This window comes from Cyprinodon tularosa, unplaced genomic scaffold, assembly GCF_016077235.1.
Source record: "Cyprinodon tularosa strain WSP-4 unplaced genomic scaffold, ASM1607723v1 ctg6, whole genome shotgun sequence".
In the NCBI taxonomy this organism is placed as follows: domain Eukaryota; kingdom Metazoa; phylum Chordata; class Actinopteri; order Cyprinodontiformes; family Cyprinodontidae; genus Cyprinodon; species Cyprinodon tularosa.
In genome coordinates this window covers 820,627-842,560 of record NW_024039340.1, presented here as the reverse complement: position 1 = coordinate 842,560, position 21,934 = coordinate 820,627, and the positions used below count along the sequence as shown (strand labels likewise).

General features: G+C 40.3%; 1 protein-coding gene across 2 annotated transcripts in view; it reads left to right on the top strand.

Annotated features, from left to right (window-relative positions):
- akap6 (A kinase (PRKA) anchor protein 6) overlaps positions 1-21,934 on the top strand; it is a 212,192-nt gene that overhangs the window by 24,071 nt on the left and 166,187 nt on the right. For both annotated transcript variants that reach the window (XM_038307063.1, XM_038307061.1), the window contains exons 3-8: positions 16,520-16,629; positions 16,882-17,023; positions 17,273-17,860; positions 20,950-21,090; positions 21,210-21,347; positions 21,426-21,677. In XM_038307063.1, coding sequence (XP_038162991.1) covers positions 16,520-16,629; positions 16,882-17,023; positions 17,273-17,860; positions 20,950-21,090; positions 21,210-21,347; positions 21,426-21,677 — 1,371 coding nt within the window. The remainder of the gene's footprint in view (positions 1-16,519; positions 16,630-16,881; positions 17,024-17,272; positions 17,861-20,949; positions 21,091-21,209; positions 21,348-21,425; positions 21,678-21,934) is intronic.

The following is a 21,934-nucleotide window of genomic DNA, read 5'->3' as shown; positions in this document are numbered from 1 at the left end:
AAAAAACATAAAAACCAAACAGACTGCGGCGATTGTGAGCAGGGCCTTAAAAAGTTTAATAGATTAAAAGTTCAATAATTTACGTAAAAAGACGAGCTCGCTAAAAGTGTTCAATAAAATACGTTAAAAGGAAAAAGATAAAAAAAAGATAGATAAAAGAGAAAAGATTAAAAAGAAAGATAAAAATCCAGATGGTGGAGAGCAGCAGAGTCAATGGGGAAGTCTGTTAAAAGACGCGTACTTGGCGGGTACAATGGAGGGCACCGTCCACCCCAGCGCTGGGTCCTCTTTCCGGAGCGCTGCGGGTGTGGGCCTCTCCAGCATAGCTGGCCTTAGCAAGGTCACCTCCAACACGCGCCTCCACCCCAGCGCTGGATCCTCGTTCCGGCACGCTGCGCGTGTGGGCCTCTCCAGCATAGCTGGCCTGCGAGGTCACCTCCAACACGCGCCTCTCGCCAGCGTGCCTCTGCGCCTCGCTCCATGACGGGCCTCTCTGCACCCCGCTCCGGCGTGCGTCTCTGCGCCTCGCTCCATCACGGGCCTCTCTGCACCCCGCTCCGGCGTGCGTCTCTGCACCTCGCTCCGGTGCGCGTCCCTGCACCTCGTTTCGGTGCGCGTCCCTGCACCTCGCTCCGGTGCGCGTCCCTGCACCTCGCTCCGGTGCGCGTCCCTGCACCTCGCTCCGGTGCGCGTCCCTGCACCTCGCTCCGGTGCGCGTCCCTGCACCTCGTTTCGGTGCGCGTCCCTGCACCTCGCTCCGGTGCGCGTCCCTGCACCTCGCTCCGGTGCGCGTCCCTGCACCTCGCTCCGGTGCGCGTCCCTGCACCTCGCTCCGGTGCGCGTCCCTGCACCTCGCTCCGGTGCGCGTCCCTGCACCTCGCTCCGGTGCGCGTCCCTGCACCTCGCTCCGGCGGCCTCCGGCCGTCAGTCCCCAAACCTCTCCCGCTGCTTCTCTCTCACCCGCTCCGTCCGGCTCCCTCCATGATCGGCCGTCCGGTGTCTGTCTCCAACCAAACCTTCCCATGTCCGGTGTCTGTCCCTCCAACCAAGCAGCTGCCCTTTTTTAAATCAGCGTCCCAGTCGGCACGCTGCTTAGTTGATTGGGAACACCTGTGCCGTTGTGGGCGTGTCCAGGTGTGTGTGGCAATGTGGCCTCCAAACAAAATCCAAAAAAACATGCAACACACAAAATTGAAAACAAGCAAACAAGTTCAAAAATAAAGAAAATCCAAAATTAGAAAACGTGCAACAACTTAACAAAAAGGCCACATTACCACATTCTTAAATGTTTATCTAAAACTTAAGTGCCTTTTTGCTGTATATTTTATTCTACACTATGTTGTGTACTTTAACAATCTGGAATCTGTCAAACATTTAAACAGTAAAAAAGCTAATTATTGTATCCATGCAGTAAGAACCAGCTATTCACATTATTGTGCTGTATACACTTTTTTTTTTTTTTTTTTTACATACTAACTACAAGAATTGGGGTGAAAATATTTATTCTTAATTTTTCTTACTTATCAATATTTGCCATGTTCCTACCTTTCTTAAAAGTGTGCATGAAATATTTACTAAACTGTACGAATGACCCAAAATCCCACGACAGTCTGCTCTGAAACTGAAATTTCCCAATTTGGGATCAATGAAGTATATTTGAATTCAATGTGAAATCAGTTTTAATGTTATTTTCCATCTATGAAAAACAGACGTTTTCTGTAGATGAAAAACAGATAAATAAACATGTTTACTGGCTCTTATGTCTATGGCACATCACTTGCAGCAGAGACCACTGTTTTAGTTTTTTTTTTTTTTACATTTAGACCTTATGTAAGCTTGACTTGCATAATATAATACAGGGGAATTCAAACCTACCATGTATCAGTAAACACTAAGTACAAAGCTACAATTCGTCCATCCATGTTTCCTAAAAGTATGAATGTAAGATTACCCACCCTACCCTGACTGGTAGACCCTACAGACAGTGAAGACTATTCAGTTATAAATGTCTCCTAGCCAGTCTAATCTCTGGCTTTAACAAGTACCAGTCTTTTCGGTTTAAATATTATCTTCGAAATTCCATTTTAATTAACAATAAAGGGAGATAATTAAGAAGCAAAGAAAATGCAAAATGCAGTATTCTTAATCAACAACTGGTAAATAACCATCATCATCATAAAAAAAGACAAAAAAAGCCATGCTATTTAAACAACAAAAAATAGTGAATATTTCAGTTAACTAAAATACTTTTGCTCATTTCTTAGTTGACACTGTCACCTAGTGGTTTTATTACTGTATTACAACAAGCTGGTGTACAACTAACTACGCATTTAACCATTTTAGTCATTTTACATAACGTCTCCTGAAAAAAACTAAACTAGTAGACGTCACTCCTTCACATTTTTTAAATAATAATTTTCAAGTTGTGAAAGCATTGTGAAGATTTTGCATTCCTTTACTGTCCCAGAAATTTGTGAATGAATTAGACTTGATTGGCATCATACTGAGACATCATATTCACTTTTTGGTACAGTGATACTCTTGTGAGTAAACTATCAAACTATGTGATGTATATATTTCACAGGATTGTTAATAACGGCATGTTAAATGTTGTGTTAAGTACTAAGCTCCGACCACTAACCATTTTTATAACATTGTAAGGTTTTTATAACTTCAATGTTGTTCAGTAAGACCCCCACAACTACATGAGGTTTATTTATTTCTATGAGAGCAATGCTGTACTCTTCTCTTCAACTGTTAAATGCTTCTTCTAATTCTAGAGAAAATATCAAGAACAAAAAGCATAATTCAATATAAATACCAGAAATTAGTGTAATATCGGCTAAAATAAGAATATCAAGCATACATCTAAAATCTCAGATTTAAATGTAATGTTAGAATTACTCCACATCTACCCACTTCTGTTTAAAATTTGCATAATCCATTTATTAATGATGAATAGGTCAGTTTTTCCTATTGTTGTAGACCTTTAAAATAATCTCACATCATCAAGAATGTTTTTTTAATTTAAAATGAAAAAAAAAAAATCTAATAGATCTGTGTATGATTCATGTTGCTATCATATTGGGGAAATTCATTGCTCAAAGCTTCAATATCATTATCATATTGGAAATAAAAAACATATATATATCAGGACATCCCTGGTAATTATAGTTGGTTGTTGCAGATTTTTTGCTTTTCTGCAGAATCTCACATGTTTCTGCTGATTAATATTCTAAAACTGTATTATTTGTAGAATGTATTCTATTTCTGAAGATATTATTATTGCTGTGAGAATATGTTTTAGCTGTTCTACGGCACAGCATCAGAAAAATTTTCAAATCTATAGACTTTTAGTTTGGAAACAAGTTCAGTGGCTCAGGATAGAATTTTGTAAGATATCCTCTACTGTTTACTATGTTTAAATCCCTTGATCCATGGAAAAATTATCTTCTGAGTTATTGATGACATTGGTGTGAGAATCCAAAAACAGAAGAACAAAATATAGCTGATATTAAGTAAAGTCCTCAAAAATGAACAATATCCAAAATGCAATTTTGAAGTAGTTTCGGAAAATTTGCAGAAGAGACTATATGTAAAAATCTGGTTTTACGATCCACAACAGTGGATAATACCATTCCAGCAGATGGGAAGCATAGACCAAACTAGGACGAGAGGATAGAGCTAGGCTTTACCAATCCAGGGACTAGGAAGAATGACTTAATCTGAGACCCAAAATGCTATTTCATGGCTTAAACAAAGGCTTAAAAATGGTATAAAAATGAGTGTGCCTCATCAGGCTAATGTAGTAAAACAATTTCATAGAGAATTTGAGTCAGTAGGTCACAAGACCTGGAAGCTATTAAAGAAAATTCCCAACTTTTGTCTTTAAAAATACCTTAAAAACTGAAAATAGCTTAAAATTGCATAAATGCAAGTGTGCCTTACATATGTTATCTGTTGGCATGATTTTATATTACTTTCATCTTAGCTGGTCATAAGGATAAGGATTTTCGCTTGGTTCAAAGATAAGTTTACGGTCCATAAGATCATCAGCACTCTATCCGTGATTGGTTTCTCTCTGGATGGTGGGGCAACATCTGAGGTAGTCATGGAATCTGAACCAGGCTTAGACTGCTTTGATCCAGTTGAACTTTCAGAGTCCCCTTTTGAAGTCTCATTGGGGTATCAGCCTCCCCTTTTTCCTGCTGAGGAGGCAGACATTGATGTCCCTTCTGTTCAGCATCATATTCACCGCTGCAAAGCAGTCTGGAGCAGGAAAGCAGCTGCTCTCGGACGCACTTCTGAACAAAACCGTCAATGGGCTGACCACAGGAGGCGGGTCGCCCCTACCTTCACCCCTGGCCAAAGGGTTTGGCTGTCCACTAGAGACATTCCCCTTTAAGGCCATGTCCAAGAAGTTGTCTCCCCGCTTCATTGGCCCTTACGAGGTGGAGAGGATAATCAGCCCATCTGCTGTCGCCTTTGTCTCCCCTTCACTCTCAGGATCCATCCTACTTTCCATGTTTCATAACTCAAGCCCATCCATTCCAGCCCTTTGTGCCCACCCGCTTGGGTCCCTGGATCTTTTATTTTAGATTCTCATGAGCAGCTTGAAACAGCCACAACAAAAATACATGTTTTGACATTACATGCATAAATGAATGAAAAATAAGCTTTAGGGCATAAAAATATTGTGTCCTTTAATAAAGTTATAGTGAAATCTAATAGCAATATATTTTTTGCAATCATAAGCCTATTTTCTATTGATGTGTACGTAGATGCAGCTGTGCTTTTTGTTTTAAATAAGCTGTTATTATTGTGATAGAAAAAAAATGTAAAGATTATATGATCCAAGTTATCCCGGTTACAACCACAACAACAACAAAAAAATAACAATATTTGGGCAGAAACTGCACATATGCTGGATGTTGATGAGGATTTTTTTACTATGTCATAATAAATAAAGCGTTCATTTCCATTTGTTTTGCTCCTATTAATTTAATAATAATATCGACTTCCTCAATCTTCGAGGAAGTCGGAGCGGTGCAGGACAGGAGGACGATGTGGGATATAGGGGTAACACAGGGTAGCTGCGTCCAGCTGGCTGTGATAACAAATTTCCTCGTCTGTTTTAAAACTGGTGAAGTCTGCTCCTCATCTATACGTTAACAGCTGTTTCAGCATGCTCGTGCGCTCTTTCTACTATCATAACAGTTTATATGCAACACCCCTTCATTCATAAAATGCTAAAATCAGGGACAATTCTGGAAGGTGGTCTTAAACAGGAACTGTCCCTGGAAATTGTGATTGTCTGGTCACCCTAACCCACGGCCAATCGCCATGAGCCGGTAATCCCGCCTGGGGCCGGAATACTTTAATCCCTATTTTATATAGCCTAGTAAACTAGCCCCACCCGCCACGGCCAAAATCATTTTTGCCTGCGAGTGGTCTAGAATCGATCAATGCCGCAGGGCCTAGAACTGGCGGGCCAATCACAACACAGAGATGTGTTTTGAACTTCTGGATGGAAAGCGGGCAGGGGTTTTGAGGGCGTGACGACAAGGCTGCGTGACGCTAGAGAAAGCACAACAAGGAAGATGGCAACAACTATTAATCAGTTCTCGATTGATTTACAGTCAGTTGCGCACATTGGTCTTTTGGCCAATAGGCACAGACATGGTTTGAAAAACAACGGGTTGTTAGTCTAGTCTTCAGTCTAGTTTATCAGGCTATGTTTAAAGGCATACTATGCGACCGGTGTTGATTTTCCAGAGAGGCTCCCCCCAGAGGGCGAAAGTAAAAGTGCACTGTCGTAAATATGCTCAGCTGTTCTCCTGGTTTCTCCGTCAAGCCAGGCGCGGTTGTTTTGAGCTTAGCAGACAGGCGAACTCAACAAATCACCATGTCTACTGCGGTAAGTGACTATTTATTTCCAATTTTCGAGTTTGAAAATTCTCGCTCGTTCCGCCATGATAACTGCACAAATATCGCCACTGCGCTAGCAACGAGCATGCCTTTCACTGTTGTGAAAGGCATGTTGTGGGCGTGTAGCAGTTCTCGCCGTAAAGCAAGACCGACTCTCGCGATGCACAAGACTTCTGAGCCTGTGGGTGCGGGCCGAGGGCTGCTGCAATTGCAAGTACGGTATTTCCCCTACAGACCACCAGGGCGGCCGAGAAAACCTTTGTTTGACCTGAAATGACTCATTTAATCATCCAAAACGTTATGGAACACATTAATTAACTGAAAAATGTTGCATAGTATGCCTTTAATACACAACCCTGGGCAGAAAACAGGATGATAGGTAAGCAAAGTTAGGAGGCAGTTTACTTCCATGGCGTCTGCATCGAGAGAGGAGCAAATTATTGATAAACCTAGGATTTACAGCTACATTTAATTTTCCGTTTGAATTCATAAAGTATTTTGGAATTGAATTGTAATAAATAAATCTCCCTTTGTGATCGCTGACTTCCAGTTTTAGGGGGCCAAAGTTTGACTAATTTCCAGTGTGGAGGTTTGTAGCTGAACAAACTCAGAAAGATCATCACACTGCTGTTTGAAATTACATTCATGCCTTTCAGCAATCTTTTTTCTCCTTCATCTTGTCTTTCCTACCCATTTCTGGCTTTGTTTCCTCTTTATCCTCTCCCTATCTCTGTTGTTTTTCATAATGCATTTGACTGCAGGGCATTTTTCTATAGCCTGACCTTGTCATGGAGAGACTGTAGGACATGATTATAGAGTGTTGCAGCTGCTGTTTCTTTATGGGTGTGTGCGTGGGTGTGTGTGGATGTATGTGTGTTCTTGTACTTATACTTTGTCAGGCCCATTTTTTGGAGAAAAAAAAGCATGTTGTGAGAACCAGATGCTCTTTTAGGCCTGATGACCCCTCACCAGGAATTGCAATTTCAGGGGCAGGAGTAATGTTTATGACTATGGTATGAACTGAATTTAGTTTGGGGTCAGGATTAGGTATGATCCCATATTGGTTAGGTTTAGGGTGTGTGTCACATTTGGGCTGTATAAATTAATGGAAGTCAAGATGAAAGATCCCAAAGAGACAGCAAGACAATTGTATGTGTGTTTATGTTTGGGGGTAGGGGGCGTGTATTTGTTACCTTGTGGGCTTTCATCACAGTGAGTAGTTGACTGGTCCCCATGAGTCCTCCAGTTTAGGTTTAGTGGTACAGTATGTATGGTATGACAATGGTTAGGGCGGGGGTCTGGGTGATGTCATAGAAACAATGGAATGAATGCAAAATAAGCATAGCAAAACATGACTCTGTGGGTGCGGGTTGTTTCTGTGTACAGTCTTCTCTACTAATCTTAATTTCATGCAGCAGGTAGAGGTAAATAGTTGTGTGGAAAAAAATTCCTGGGCTTTGATTATTGGGATAAGTTGCCAGTTTATTCCCATATTCTTGGATCTTGCAGTCTTAGTACAATTTCAATATGAAGAGCTTAGCTGTTTTTTAAAAGTTGGTATATTCTTTACCTCATGCCCAACCTCCATCCCCCTACTGAGCTTGTAATGGCTTATTTCAGACAGACGGGTGGGCGGGCAGGCGGGAAGGTAGGCAGGCACACACCTCCGGATAGTAAAATATCGGGAGGTGTGAAGGCCAAACCCATGGCCATACCTTAAGTCTGTACTTTACATGCACCTTTATTTATTTAATTCATACACATACTTTACTTTGAAATAAAACTTTATTTTTAGTTCAAATACATGTGTTCTATTTGTGTGCACATTTAGTTCACTGTATTTGTTTGCACTCATTCATATTTCTTCCTACCCTCTATGATGCCTAGGAGTTTGGCCAGACAAAAGATGGCAGCCAGGGCTCGGATCTTCTAAATGCAGGAGGGGAAATTGGACTATTCCATCAGCTGCTGCCATAAGGGGGGAATTTGAATTTTCCTTTTCTCATTTTTACATTTTTCACTTAGGATTTCTTTTGCGGTTGGTGTGTTTTCATTAGATTCGTTTTTTGTGAAACCTAACTGTACTGCTGCGGTTTGTAATTTGTGAATGCTTGTTTAGTTTAAATTACCCCTATTGGTCTGAATTACCCCTATTGGTCTGATCAACCAGTGTATGTATATATATATATATATATATATATATATATATATATATATATATATATATATATATATATATATATATATATATATATATATATATATATATATATATATATATATATATATACCCTTGTGTGTCATTTCTTGGCCAGGATAGTGCCCATCTCCTTAGATGTAGGGTGCTTAGGTTAAGGAACCAAGTGGACGATTTTAGAGAATCAGTCCACAATGGTGACTATTACTGAGTGACCCGCGGAGACAGGCAGACCTGTGACAAAGTCCATGGAGAGGCTGGACCGTGGCCGAGAAGGTACGGGGAGAGGGCAAAGCAGACCAGTTCGGGGTTGCCGTTAGACCTTGGCCTGATGTGGGCAGGCCTTACGTCTCTAATCAAGGCCACCAAAACTGGGACAGGATGATTCTGACAGACTTAGTAATAACAGGATAACAGTACAGATGGGGGCAATGGCAGAAGTTAAGGACCTTATTGATCAAAGAGTCTGGGACATACAGTATAGCCTGTCCCTAGGGAAAGCCTCCGGAATCCATACTCCCTCCAGAGTCCTGGTACTAGCAAACCCCAGAAATGTTTGGAGCTGCTTCCCATCAGACGGGATGGGCCACTTTGTAACTGCCATTACCTTGGCTGGGTTCATAGAAATCTAGCTTGGGAAGACCATGAAGCCTAGGAAGTCCATAGAAGTGACGTGGATTTCATACTTCTCTGCCTTTCTGAACAACTAGTTCTGGAGAAGGCACAGTAGGACAGGCCTGAGAAGTTCTCTGAATAAATTAAACATCATCAATGTATAGTAAAACAAACTGCCAATTATGTCCCAGAGACCCCCAGTATTGATTGATTGATTGATTGACTTTATTGATCCCACAGTGGAGAAATTTACTTGGTACATCAACTCAATTAGTCAAAAAAGAAGAAGAATGGACCAAAGGTAGAAAAAGGTGCATGGGATATATACAACCTGTGGAAATTTAGTACATTTTTATTTAATATTACTCTTTCATTTTTGTGTTATTTGAATTTCTAGTGTGAAGTTATCATTTTCTTTAATTGTTGGGTATGTATACATTCAACCACAACTGTACTTAATGAAGCACAGGGTCACATAGAAACTCACTTAACCTTAGCTGCTTTATTATTTTTTGTCCCACTTCCTTTAGTTGTGTTACTGAAGTAGCTGTTGAATTACTGGCAAAACCTTATATTTAAGTGTGTGAATGCTTTTTTGAGTGCTTTTAAGTCTTGGAAGTTTGGGAGTCCAATGAAGAAAATGCTCATGAGGGTTTCTATTCATAGTGGAAACACATTATGACCTCATAGTGACTTACTGACTTCATTGCAGAGTTAATTTGTCAAAGTTTGTATATATGGTTTTTAATTCTTGTTTAAAGAAAGGTTTTGCAATTTCAGTGAACAGCACAGGGCCAGTCACTGCGTTTTGGTCTGTTTTTTTAAACATTGCTCATTCGTTTTTTAGAAAGCATTGGAATTCATTGACAGTGTGAAGTGGTGTGTTTGGGTGTGTGTGGTGGTGCCAGTACTTGTTTTAACAACGTTGTGGGGCATTTAATCTGTTTACACTGTCACGTCATGGGGACCGATATCTTTATGGGGACCAAAATCCTGGTCTTCATAAGGACAGTAGAGTAGAAGTAGTTGTGGTTAGGTGCATGTTGGTAATAGTTATGGTTAAGGTAATGCTCTGGGTTAGGCCTTATTAGATTAATGTAAGTCAATGAAATGTCCACATAAGTCTTGAAAACATGTTGTGTGTGTGTGTGCATTTGGTGGTGGTGGGGGGTGGGGGTGGGGGGGTTATGACAAGTCCTAAAATAAACCTTCCAACTGTTGTCTCCTCTTCCCAACACCAGCACCCTCTTTAAAACTAGGTCACAACCAGCGCCCAGCTCCTTACTCACCACCACTATTGGTGTCTAGTTTCCCATGTGGTAGCAGCAGGGTCTTGGGAACTCTTTCTTTCCTCTTCTAAAAAGAAAGGATTTGTGAATTTTTCTGATATCTAAATTGGTGATCTTAAAATATCAAGCATGACTAAAGGTAAGAAAAAAATGATTTCAAACAGAAACACTTTACCTAATAGCAGGACAAAAATCCCAGGGTGCTTGAAAAGTGGCTTGGCAGGAGTTTTTTTTTTTTAAAGCTGTGTGAATATTTGCTGCTTTTATATCTTTAAAGCGTTAGTTAAGTGTTTTTGTTTAGGTCAAATATGTAAGATGCACCTTAATGTTCTTCTTCCCCAGCAATCCTTTTTTTTGCCTGTCTTTTTCCAGCATTTTATGGTCATTACACTGTTATAAGCACAGAGCAACGAAATTAACTCTCTGTATTTAACCCATCCCTTGGGGAGCAGTGGGCTACCATTGTGTGGCACCCAGGGAGCAACAATCCTCTCGCTCTGTTCAGTTACGGCTTTTCTCTTTTGAAAAAGATGGCTTCCTTGATCCCTGTTTTTAAACAAATCGAAAAAGCTTCCTGGATGGGAAGTGAAACATCTTCAAATTTGTAAACAACAAAAACAAAACAGTGGATTGTTTTTTAACTTTTTTGGAGTAGCTCTCCAATGCTGTGCCATGCATTTGTGTAACCGCTGTTTTGGTTTCTCCAATATAGGAGGCTGTACAGTCCTCATTGGATCACAAACACAACACAGTGAAAAAAATAATGCAACTGCTTTTGGCATTTACTTAATCATATTTACTTATTTTAACACCATTGTTTTACGTCCTACCCTGCTGACATGAAACAATTGTGTTAAAGTAACTAAATATGGTTAAGTAAATGCCAAAGACGGTTGCGTTATTTTTTTCAGTGCACCGCTCAGCTTAGGTTTGGGTGTTATATCTTTATGATGAACCAGTTGTTATCTGTTTTTTATTTTTTTTAAATGTGTTAAGAGAAAATCCTTCCAAGTTTTTCTGACACAATTCCTGACACATAAGGAACTACAATGTTTCTGTGTTTTCTCCTCTGTGTTGCATGCAGTGTTCCTCTTCCTTCTAGTTGTTTTGGCCCAAATGGCCAGTTTTGATATCCAAACCCTCAAGTGATATCCTAACATGTTGGTATTCCTTTCGTTTGTCCTCAGTAATTAAGGGAATAATGTCAGATATCTAACTCAGAGTTCTACTAGCAGAACATGTATGTTCCAGCAGTTGGTGTGAGTCAAAATGCAGGTTTTGGTGTGTAAGTGTAGGTTCCCATTATCCTCCATGTGCAGAGCACAGTCCAGAAATGGCAAAACTTGACATTTCTGCAAGAAATCTGGTGTTACTGGCCTTATATTCATTCCCTCTCTTACCGATGTTAGAAAATGACTTGATCATGTGGTTATCCAAATGAGATCAGCACTGCATGTAACACAGAGGACAAGACTGAGAAACGCAGAAACACTTTAATTATCACAGAAAAAATCCCTTTAAAAATAAATTGAACAACTCTTTTCATCATAACAGTGGGGTTTGCTTCTCTTTGAAGCTATTTAATTTGAATTCTTCAGGAAAGGTGGGAGCATTTCTTTTAATCTTCAAGGTAAAATAAATATTGCATTGATGGGTTGGAGTGGGGGAGTTGAAGAATATTGGATCAATTGGGCATAGATTAGGCCAAGCTGTCATGAGAAGTTTGAACATGGCCATGGAGAAGCCCTTGGTGTCAGTTGTGATGGGGCTGAGCAACTATTGGATGTGAAGGAGAAGTCAACCTCTTTTAGACTGAAGTTTGAAATTAAAATTGCTGCAATATACTTGTATAGAATTTGTGTTGGGCATTTCTTGTCTTGTCTATCTGACTTAGGTATAACTGGTTCATGTGTGTGTTTGTGTAATTATTTATTTTTAGTTTGTATTATGGCTGAGTGTTGTGCTCTTTTGCATGGTCTTTTTAGTCTCCTATGTTGGACACAAAGATTGGAGACATAACAATCTGCAAAAAGAAAGACCATTAGTTTGCTAATTAGTTTTCTAATTATAACGAGAAGAGAGCAAACCTATTCGCAGTTTACATTCTAACATCCTACTTGGTGTGTTAATCTGAGCGCAACAGTACAACTTCAGGGAGTCACACATTTTGCACACTTTGCTGTAGGAACATAAATCTTATTGGGGGGCTGGTGCCGGGATCTGGCTCTGATTGCTGAGCTTGCTTTACAAGATCCAAAATCTCCCAGGTCACTGTAGCCACAGAACAGCTAGGTGGGTGAATGAGGGCAGGAGTCTTCTCGGAATCATCTGGGGAGAATATTAGCATCTGGCTTAACGTTTCTGGATCCTGGGCGAAAAGAAATCGATAGGTTAGAGAAGAATAATGACCATTGTGATTGACAAGGGTTGAGCCTCTTAGCTGACTGAAGGTAAAATAAATTCTTATGGTCCGTCCAGACCACCAGAGGATGTTCAGCACCCTCTAGCTGACTGCATCGTTCTGTCTCTTTGAACCCCAGTTGGCCTCGACAGATGGCCGCTTGCAATGAGGCTGGTTCTGCTGGAGGTTTTTTTACTGTTAAAAGGTATTTTTTTTTTCTCTGCACTGTCACTACAAGCATGCTTATTGTGAGGGATTGCATTTTAGGCCAATTAGTCAATGCTATCATCTGGCTTTCCTTAGAAAACTTTAAATCAATTTGACTGTATGATCTGGTGAACCAAAAAGTGCACTGCTCTAACCACTAGGTTGGCACTCCCCCCTACACATATAGCAGCAATTCACATGTCATCTCAAGACACTTTACAGAGACAATTGAACCAGGTCATCCAGTGAAATTGATTAAAAGTTTTCTATCTAGGGAAAATCAGCTGATTATATTGACTTTTTGACTCAAAGGCAATCCCTCACACTAAGCATGTTTGTAGGGACAGTGGAAAAGAAAAACTCACTTTCAACAGGAAGAACGAGGCTCAGTGTGAGCGGCTATCTGCCGAGGCCGACTGCGGCCAAAGGAGACAGAAGCAGAGATTCAAAAGGCAACTGTAAAAGGCGGCCCCGTCCAGGAAACACACAGCCAGACAGAAGAGCTCCGAGTCAGCTCCCATGTCAGAGGATGAAGGGAGCAGATGCAGTTAGTCACAGTCAAAGAAATAGGACTAAACATAAAACAGGCCAAGCTCCAACATCTATAAACAAAGGTGTTGATGGCAACAGCTGATATTTCTCTCCAGGATGGAGTCACAGCCAAACAAGAAAAGACCAGATGAAACTATGATGAGGAAAAGCAGAGGGAGCATAATGTTACAAATTGAACTAACAAGTTCTGCAGTGGGGAAATAGAGATAAAATGAAGCAGACTGATAAAAAAGTAAAAGGGGTCCCTATGTCCTCGAGCAGTCTAAGCCCATAGCAGCATAACTATAGAGATAGTTCTGAATAACCTGTGCCATTCTAACTATAAGCTTGATCATAAAGCAAAGTTTTAAGCCTAGCCTTAAAAGTAGACAGGGTTTCTGCCTCACGGACTAAAACGGCTAGTTGGTTCCACAGGAGAGGAGCCTGAAAACTAAAAGATTTGCCTCCCGTTCTACTTTTAGAAATTCTAGGAACCACTAGTAAACCTGCAGATTGAGAGCGAAGTGATCTGTTAGGAACATAAGGAACAATCATATTTCTAATGTGAGATGGATCTTGGCCATTTGAGGCTTTATATGAGAGAATGAGGAGAAGATAGCATAAGAGAGATATGATCTCTTGCATATGATCTCAAATGGCAGCTTCTGTTCAAGAGACTTCAAATGTTTAGCAAATATCTCAAACACTGCCACAATGTTGTTTCTGTGTGGGGGGACTTTCTCAAGGTGGACACTTTACACACGTTGCCAGAGTTACAGACACAATTGATTTATTTTGTGGAGTTTCATTTCTCCCATGCATGTGTGTGTTCAGTTCATTCAGATGATGAAATATATTTGCCAGATATGCAAATTTTGTACTCCACATATCACTTATAAGAGGATATGAGCAATAAGATGTCTTATTTTTAAGAAAATAAGACATCCTATTTCTAAGACTTAGAAACTTAAGCTTAGAGACTTTAATCATCATTTTGTATAAACAGAATGCATGCGAGAATTCGTTTTGTACAGCTTTCAGACAGTAAATAAGCAGCAGCTTAGCAGTGAAATTAAAATTTCCATTTCATAAAGCACAGCAGTGATCAAATGTAGATGTTGTGGGAGAAAAAAACATGCTGCAAAAAGGCATGTATCTTGAAGTTCAGAGCATTTAATGACATATATATGGTGCAAAAAATGGAAGTATTTGGTTCGGTGTTATCAGTGTGATGCAGAGTCTGTGACATAATTTAGAGTTTTTTCAACAGTCTGTGATATGCACCCCAAGGAATTTGGTGCTGCTGACCATCTCTACAGCTGAGCTGTTGATGAGCAGTGAATCGTGGTTAGGCCGATTCGTCCTGAAGTCGTCTTCTCCACATTCAGGCTGTTGTCACCAGCTGCTCCACTTCCTCTCTGTTATTCTGGTCATTGTCGTCTCTGATGAGGCCCACCACCGTTGTGTCGTCTGCAAACTTCACCATGTGATTGGTGGTGAACCTGGGGATGCAGTCATGTGTCATCAGGGTGAACAGCAGGGGGCTCAGGACGCAGCCCTGAGGGGAGCCTGTGCTTAGGATGATGACATCAGAGGTGTTCTGTCTGACCCGGACTGACTGAGGAAGTCTAGCAACCAATTGCAGAGGGGTGTATTGAAGCTCAGCTGTTCCAGTTTGCCCATCAGATGCTGTGGGATGATGGTGTTGAAAGGTGAACTGAAGTCCAGGAAAAGCATCCCCCGGTGGGTCTTCTTCTCCTCCAGGTGTGCCAGGCTCAGGTGAAGAGCACAGGAGATTGCGCCCACAGTGGAGTGGTTCCGTCTTTAGGCAAACCGGAACGGGTTGAATGTTGGTGGCAGGCTGGAGACAATGTGTTCTTCAACCAGCCTTTCGAAGCACTTTATCATGTTTGGACTCAGTGCGACAGGCCGGTAGTCATTGAATGAGGTGGACTGAGGCTTCTTTGGAACCGGAATGAGGGTGGCAGTCTTGAAGCATGCTAGCACTACAGATTGGTCCAGGGAGGTGTTAAAAATGTCTGTGAGGACACCAGCCAGCTAACCTGCACACATATTGTACAGAAATCCTTGTAATTATTCTTGTAAATTGTGAAATAATGATTTGTAAAAATAATTATTTGCTAAGACAAAAAAAAAATTATCTGTTCCAAATGAAAAAAAAAATTATTGCCCTGAAACAAAAAGTTTTCCCTTTTACCTTTCTTGTGAAGTTTGTGAATCTATGGTCCACTTAATAACCTTTAAGAAGAAGTCTACAATAAGAATGGGAGTGGGAGTTAGTACGAGAATCTAGGGGCCACCACTGTTTATATTACCACTCCTCTGGTATGGCTTAATATGGCTGTCTTGGTAGGTTTGTGGTCAAACTCCTTCTAGTTATAGATAATGTGTCCATGGGGTATGCAAATCTTGTGATGCTATTTGATATTCTAGTCCTAGAAAGCTTTGAACAGCATTACTGTCTATCTACAGCGCAGTGGAAATAGTGGTTTTCTTGCCATTCCTGGTCTGCAAAATGCTCTTTATTTGTAAATTTTCTGTAAAAAACATATGGCATTCACACAACAAATGGTTTTTAGATAACATTTTGTACTCTTTTTTTCCCTAATTACTTGAATACTGAAACAGTATAAAATCAATACCCACACCACAATTTTCGCATTTTCATATTTTTTTTCTTTTCTTTCTTTCTTTTTTTTTTTAGAATTATCTACCTTGGGTTGGCCGTCAACAGACATGTCAAGCTTAAGGGCGTTGGAACTCTGATCATGAGATGAATTTATATATTTTTAATGGTCCATGAGGTGATTACATAGTGCTGATCCCAGTCATGCGAAAAATGGCAGCTGCTACTCCTCACGCAAAAGATAGAACCACATTGAACGTTCAGGCATAGTTTTACTTTATAAATTTTAATATGCAGCAACTTATATGTAACGTAAAATTGTACTTTTTTTAATCAGAATGCATTACAAAATGGATGTTGACCTTCACCATTAGTTTGGATTTATCGCATCTATAATCAATTTAGCGATATAAGGATGTCTTAGGTTGATTTTACTAAAGGAAGATCTCCTGTTGCTCTTCATTGATAAAACCCTCAAACATGAACTTAACTCCACATGAAAATTGACTCATTGTGAAAAGTGTATTCGATATAAAGTCCTACCACTTCTGCTTTTTTTTATGACCTTGCACATATATTACTCATATCCCACACTTGCAGACACACAGTCAGTAGCATGTGTTAGGGATAATCGTATTTATCATTTCCCATGTGACATTGCGTTTATTTCTGTTCTGATATTATTTTTATGTTTGTGACTTTAGGACATCTGTGAGGACATTTCTGACCATGTGGAGGAGATTCATGCTTTGCTGGAGACAGAGTTCTCCCTGAAACATTTGTCTTACTCTGGTAACATCATTGTAGACATAAGGTGAGTTTCCTAATCACTAAGCCTGCACTAAACATGATTTTTAGAAAGTCCTGTTGCATTATTAAACTTTTTGTGTAGAGGTTTTTCTCCTCTTCTCTTTAGTCTGAATACTGGAGCTAACAAATTAGAAATTAATTTGTGAACAAATTCTTTTCTCTCCTTTTTGCAGCTGTTGTCAGTCATAACATGTTGAATTTAGATTAATATTATTCAACCATACTTTGCTAATTCTGCTATTATTGTATGTTTCAGGACGGTGCAGCTGCTGTGGCATCAGCTGAGAGTATCAGTTCTGGTTCTAAAAGAACGTCTGTTGCAGGGTTTACAGGACTCTAATGGAAACTACACGCGCCAGACTGATATCTTGCAGGCTTTAAGCCAGGACCAGCACCAGGTTTGTTTACTAAAGTCAAATGATCTTTTGCAGCTAAAAGCTTTTTTTTTTTTTTTTTTTTTACTTTTGAATTAAAAGCCACAAAAAAAGAATTAAAACATTAAAAAAAATAAAAGAATGTGCCAATTCATCCTACAATATTTTAAATGTCTATGAATATTTGTAACAATTTCTTTTAATATGCTTGGTTAATGATATTCTGAAACATAAAGATTAAACTGTTTGTTTGATAAATTTTTTTGTCTTCAGACCCGTCTGGATGCTCTAACAGAAGTTGATGACTGCGGTCAGCTGACAATACGCTGCAGCGAGAACTACTTTTCCCTGGACTGTGGCATTACTGCATTTGAGCTAAGCGACTACAGTCCCAGTAACAGTCCCAAAGATCAGGAAATGGATCCCACAACAGAGGACACCTTCCTGGAAATCACTGATACCACAAACACAAATCTTGAAATACAAACAAGTTTACCACAGCTCTCTGGTACAAATGACTTGGAAAACGCTAATAATTATACACCTCTATTCCCTGCAAATCAAAGTGAAATTCCCAATAACAGCGAAAGCTCGAAACAAACAGTACAAGCTGTTAATCAGAGCACCGAGTCTTTACCCACACATTCCTTGCTTCCAAAAAGCGCAGCTGTATTCTCGAGCAATGATACCAGATCAATGGGAAGTTTTAGGAAGGCCAATCAGGAATCTGAACTGAAGTTTGATGCTGAGCTAAGTCGAAGCAGCCCATCTGTTCTGGATCCTCTGGACAGATCCAAGTTGTGGTTAGAACTGGGCTCAGTTCATCCAGAAAATGCTCCACAGTCAAGCAAGACGCTTCAGGTTTGAGCCTATCATTCTTTTGTTTTTACAGCATTTTTTTTCCTTGACAGGATGGACTGGTACCTACCTGCTAGTCTATGGGTTGATGTAAATTTTTCCAACTCCTGCATCTGCTGCTTGTGAAGTATGCCTCCAATGCTTAGAAGCTCATGAGGCTCTGCTTCAGCTGTTCCAATGCAACAAGATGTGCTGCTCCTGCTGCTGCAGGACCTTTTGATTTACCTTAATGCTCGTCAGCCATAGATTTTTGCATTTAGATCTGCTGCTTTTGCTGCTCAAATTGCATTCTGTATGAACTTAGCATAGCACCCTAACTGCATTAAGACCATTAGGAAGTATATTATACAAAATTCACTCTCTCACACACACACACACACACACACACACACACCCACACACACACACACACACACACACACACACACACACACACACACACACACACACACACACACACACACACACACACACACTGCCTTAACCTTAGCTAATGTGTGCTGAAAATGCTCTGTTTTTGTGGAAGTTTGTGTCCTCGGCTGCTTTGATAAGGGGGTGGTTTTTATAAGATGAATAATCTTCTCTGTACTTCACAAAGAGTCTTTTCTTAACAGGGTATCCATAGTAATTCTGATTGTGTGCAGGTCTTAAATTACTTCCGTTTGTAGCAGCCCAGTTAGTTAATCACAGCAGATGAAGGCCATAGCAGCTCAAACTAACTACTGGTTGTATTTGTTCATTGAAAAGGTGTTTACAACCTACGGTTTCCAGCCATCAGTTGAAAAACAGGATTGTTCTGTGTTTATAAGGATTGCTCCTCACTCGTTATTGAGATGACTACAGTGAGATTTATCCATAATATCGATGAAAAAAAAAAGTGTATTATTGTTGTTAAACACATAATTAATTGATCGGCAATGAGCAGTCATCTAGTCAATCTGCTCCTGCTTTGTGGCGTTGTCACTTATAAGCTGCCCAGAGCGGTCTGCAGCAGCCCATCAGTCAAGCCCTCGCCTTTGTCCTCTGTATTATTCCGCTCTCCTAGCTGCCATCATTCAATTCAATTCAGTTTATTTCTATAGCGCCAATTCACAACATATGTCATCTCAAGGCACTTTACAGTTCAACCAGATCATACAGTCAAATTGATTCAAAGTTTTCTATCTAAGGAAAACCAGTTGATTGCATTGACTCATTGACTCTTCAGCAATCCCTCACACTAAGCATGGTTGTAGCGACAGTGGAGAGGAAAAACTCCCTTTGAACAGGAAGAAACCTCCAGCAGAACCAGACTCAGTGTGAGCGGCCATCTGCTGAGGCCGACTGTGGTTCAAGGAGACAGAAGCAGAGATACAAAAAGCAGCTGTAAAAGGCGGCCCTGTCCAGGAAACACACAGCCAGGCAGACGAGCTCCGAGCCAGCTCCCATGTCAGAGGATGAAGAAAGCACATCCAGCCAGTCATGCTCAGAGAAACAGGACTACACTGATCTCCAGCATCTATAAACAAGGATGTTGATGGCAGCAGCACAGCTGATATTTCTCTCCAGGATGGTGTCACAGCCAAACAGAAACAGACGAGGCAAAGCTACTATGAGGAAAAGCAGAGAGAGCAGAACGTTAGAGATTGAACTAACAGATTTTGCAGATTGGGAGAATAGAGACAGAATGAAGCAGAATGATGAAATGGGGGTCCCTATGTCCTCCAGCAGTCTAAGCCTATAGCAGCATGACTATAGAGGTAACTCATGATAACCTGAGCCACTCTAACTATAAGCCTGAGCAAAAAGGAAAGTTTTAAGCCTAGTCTTAAAAGTAGACAGGGTCTCTGCCTCAGATTAAAACTGGTAGTTGGTTCCAAAGGAGAGGAGCCTGATAACTAAAAGATCTGCCTCCCATTCTATTTTTAGAAACAAGTGAAAATATGTCTTATTTTCTAGGTTCTTCGAAGTAGCCACCTTTTGCTTTGATTACTGCTTCGCACACTCTTGGCATTCTCTTGATGAACTTCATGAGGTAGCCACCAGAAATTGTTTTCACTTCACTGGTGTCTCTGTTTGGTTTAATAAATTGGATTTCTTGCCTTATAAATGGGTTAGGGTTTGGACCATCAGTTGTGTTGTGCAGAAGTCTGGTGGAATCCGAGATAGCCAGACTAATGTTACGCTTCATGCTATACAGTAGGATACATCGCCGTGTATATGGATTTTCTTGAGTTGTACATCTACTTACTGTGAAATTAACTTTGAAACACTTACCAGAGTCATAAAACTGCTTGTTTTTGCAGCCAAGCATGTAGGCATTTTTATAGCACTTCTCAGTGAGAGTAAGGAGTACCAAGCAATAGACTGTAGTTCAGTGAATAAATAGAAATCAGTGGGTGCTGGACAGACACCTAGGAAAATGTATAACTACGCTGACGGATCCAGACGAAAAACATGGTGAATGAGCAGCAGCTCCTACTGACGAGGATTTTGCAAATGTAAACATCTACAAACATCATGGGATTTACCTCAAATATATCACCACTATCAATACATTGTTAAAAAAACTCCAGAGATGAAAACGCTGTCACTGTCAGATGGCATGAAGAGGCTAACCTACTCAGGCTGTTCTGAAAATGATTTTTATTACTTGTCTTTCGATCGTGGGGCTGGCTTTTTTTAAGCCTTGCTAGGAGGGCTGGACATTAAAGCTCTCTTAGATTTATACTTTGGCAACTTTTATTGTCATTTTGTATACACAGAGTGTCTAGCCCTCCACGCTGAACAATACATCTGGTTTCAGGTTTTTCAAATATAGGTATACTTACAGCAATCATATTTAGTTTCAGATACTGAAATTCATTTTCTGCTGGCTTTTGGTTTTGATCGTAGAAGTTGGGCCCATGGAAAAGGAGCATTTGATAGAGTGCCAAATAAAAAGTACCAAAATAAGCACTCTGATTTACCATGTTACTTTTATGAATGTTGATATGAATTACTTATAGATTTTAGATTGACAAATAGTTGTTGGTGCATTTTGTTTGTTGGTTCGGTTTTGGAGTGAATTGGCTGAAAGATCAAAATGCTGATTAGACTTTCTTGTTCAACAGGGGAAAAAGGTTCCATCAAAAACCAACCTTGCCAAGGAGCACTGGTTCGGGTCAGACGAGTTCCTGGCCCTCCCTGCTCAGCTTCATGAAACTGAGTTGCTAGCTGTGAAATTGGAAAGTCTGATACAGTCAAGTGCCCAGGTAAGTACAAATCCTGAGTCTGCTATCTCTACCTAAACTTAATCCTACAGATTGTATTGATAATCTAACACAGCTTTATAAACTATTTCTGGTGTTTTTGCCCAATCTTTTTACTGCAGGGACAGATAAGTTTGCAGAACATAGATGACTGGGAGCTGTCAGAGCTTAATGTAGACTGGAACAATGGAGAAAGTGAAATCAACATAAAAAATGCACCGGAAAGAGGGGATAACAACCAGTATCCCCTGCCATCATTGGTATGACATTCTTTGTTTTATCATCAGAAGAAAACCAATTTAGGATTAAATAATTTTCCTCTGTGTTCTTTTGCTCAGCAACCTTATAAACAACACTCGGTCAGGTGCTTCAGCTCAACCTCCTCGAGCGATATTGCTCCCTCAGTGGAAGAAAGCATTGAATCGGGTCCTTTGAGTGAACTGCTGTCAGAAGAGGAAGAGAGGTCTGTGGATTACTCCCCACAGCTAAGAGTGCCCCTGCTGGCTGGGTGTGGATGTGCTTCTTCTATGATGAAAAAACTCTTGAAGAACATCCAGGATCGGAATGGTGATGTTTGGAGAAAGATGGAGGTGATTCATTTACACAAAATCGAAATCTTTGTTTTTCATCTGCCCCTGTCTCTCCTGATCATATATGCAGTACTTTATGTCTAAGTATGGAACAAATTTGCCGTAAGAATACTCTCTGCTGAGACACTTTATCCAACTCTATCTTAATATATCTTATTTTGTGGATGAAGTACAGAATGTCTTGTACTTCTGTACTATTAAGATAGGGCAAGTCAAACTTAATTCTTGCAACTCTATTTTTTAAACCTCTGCAGAGG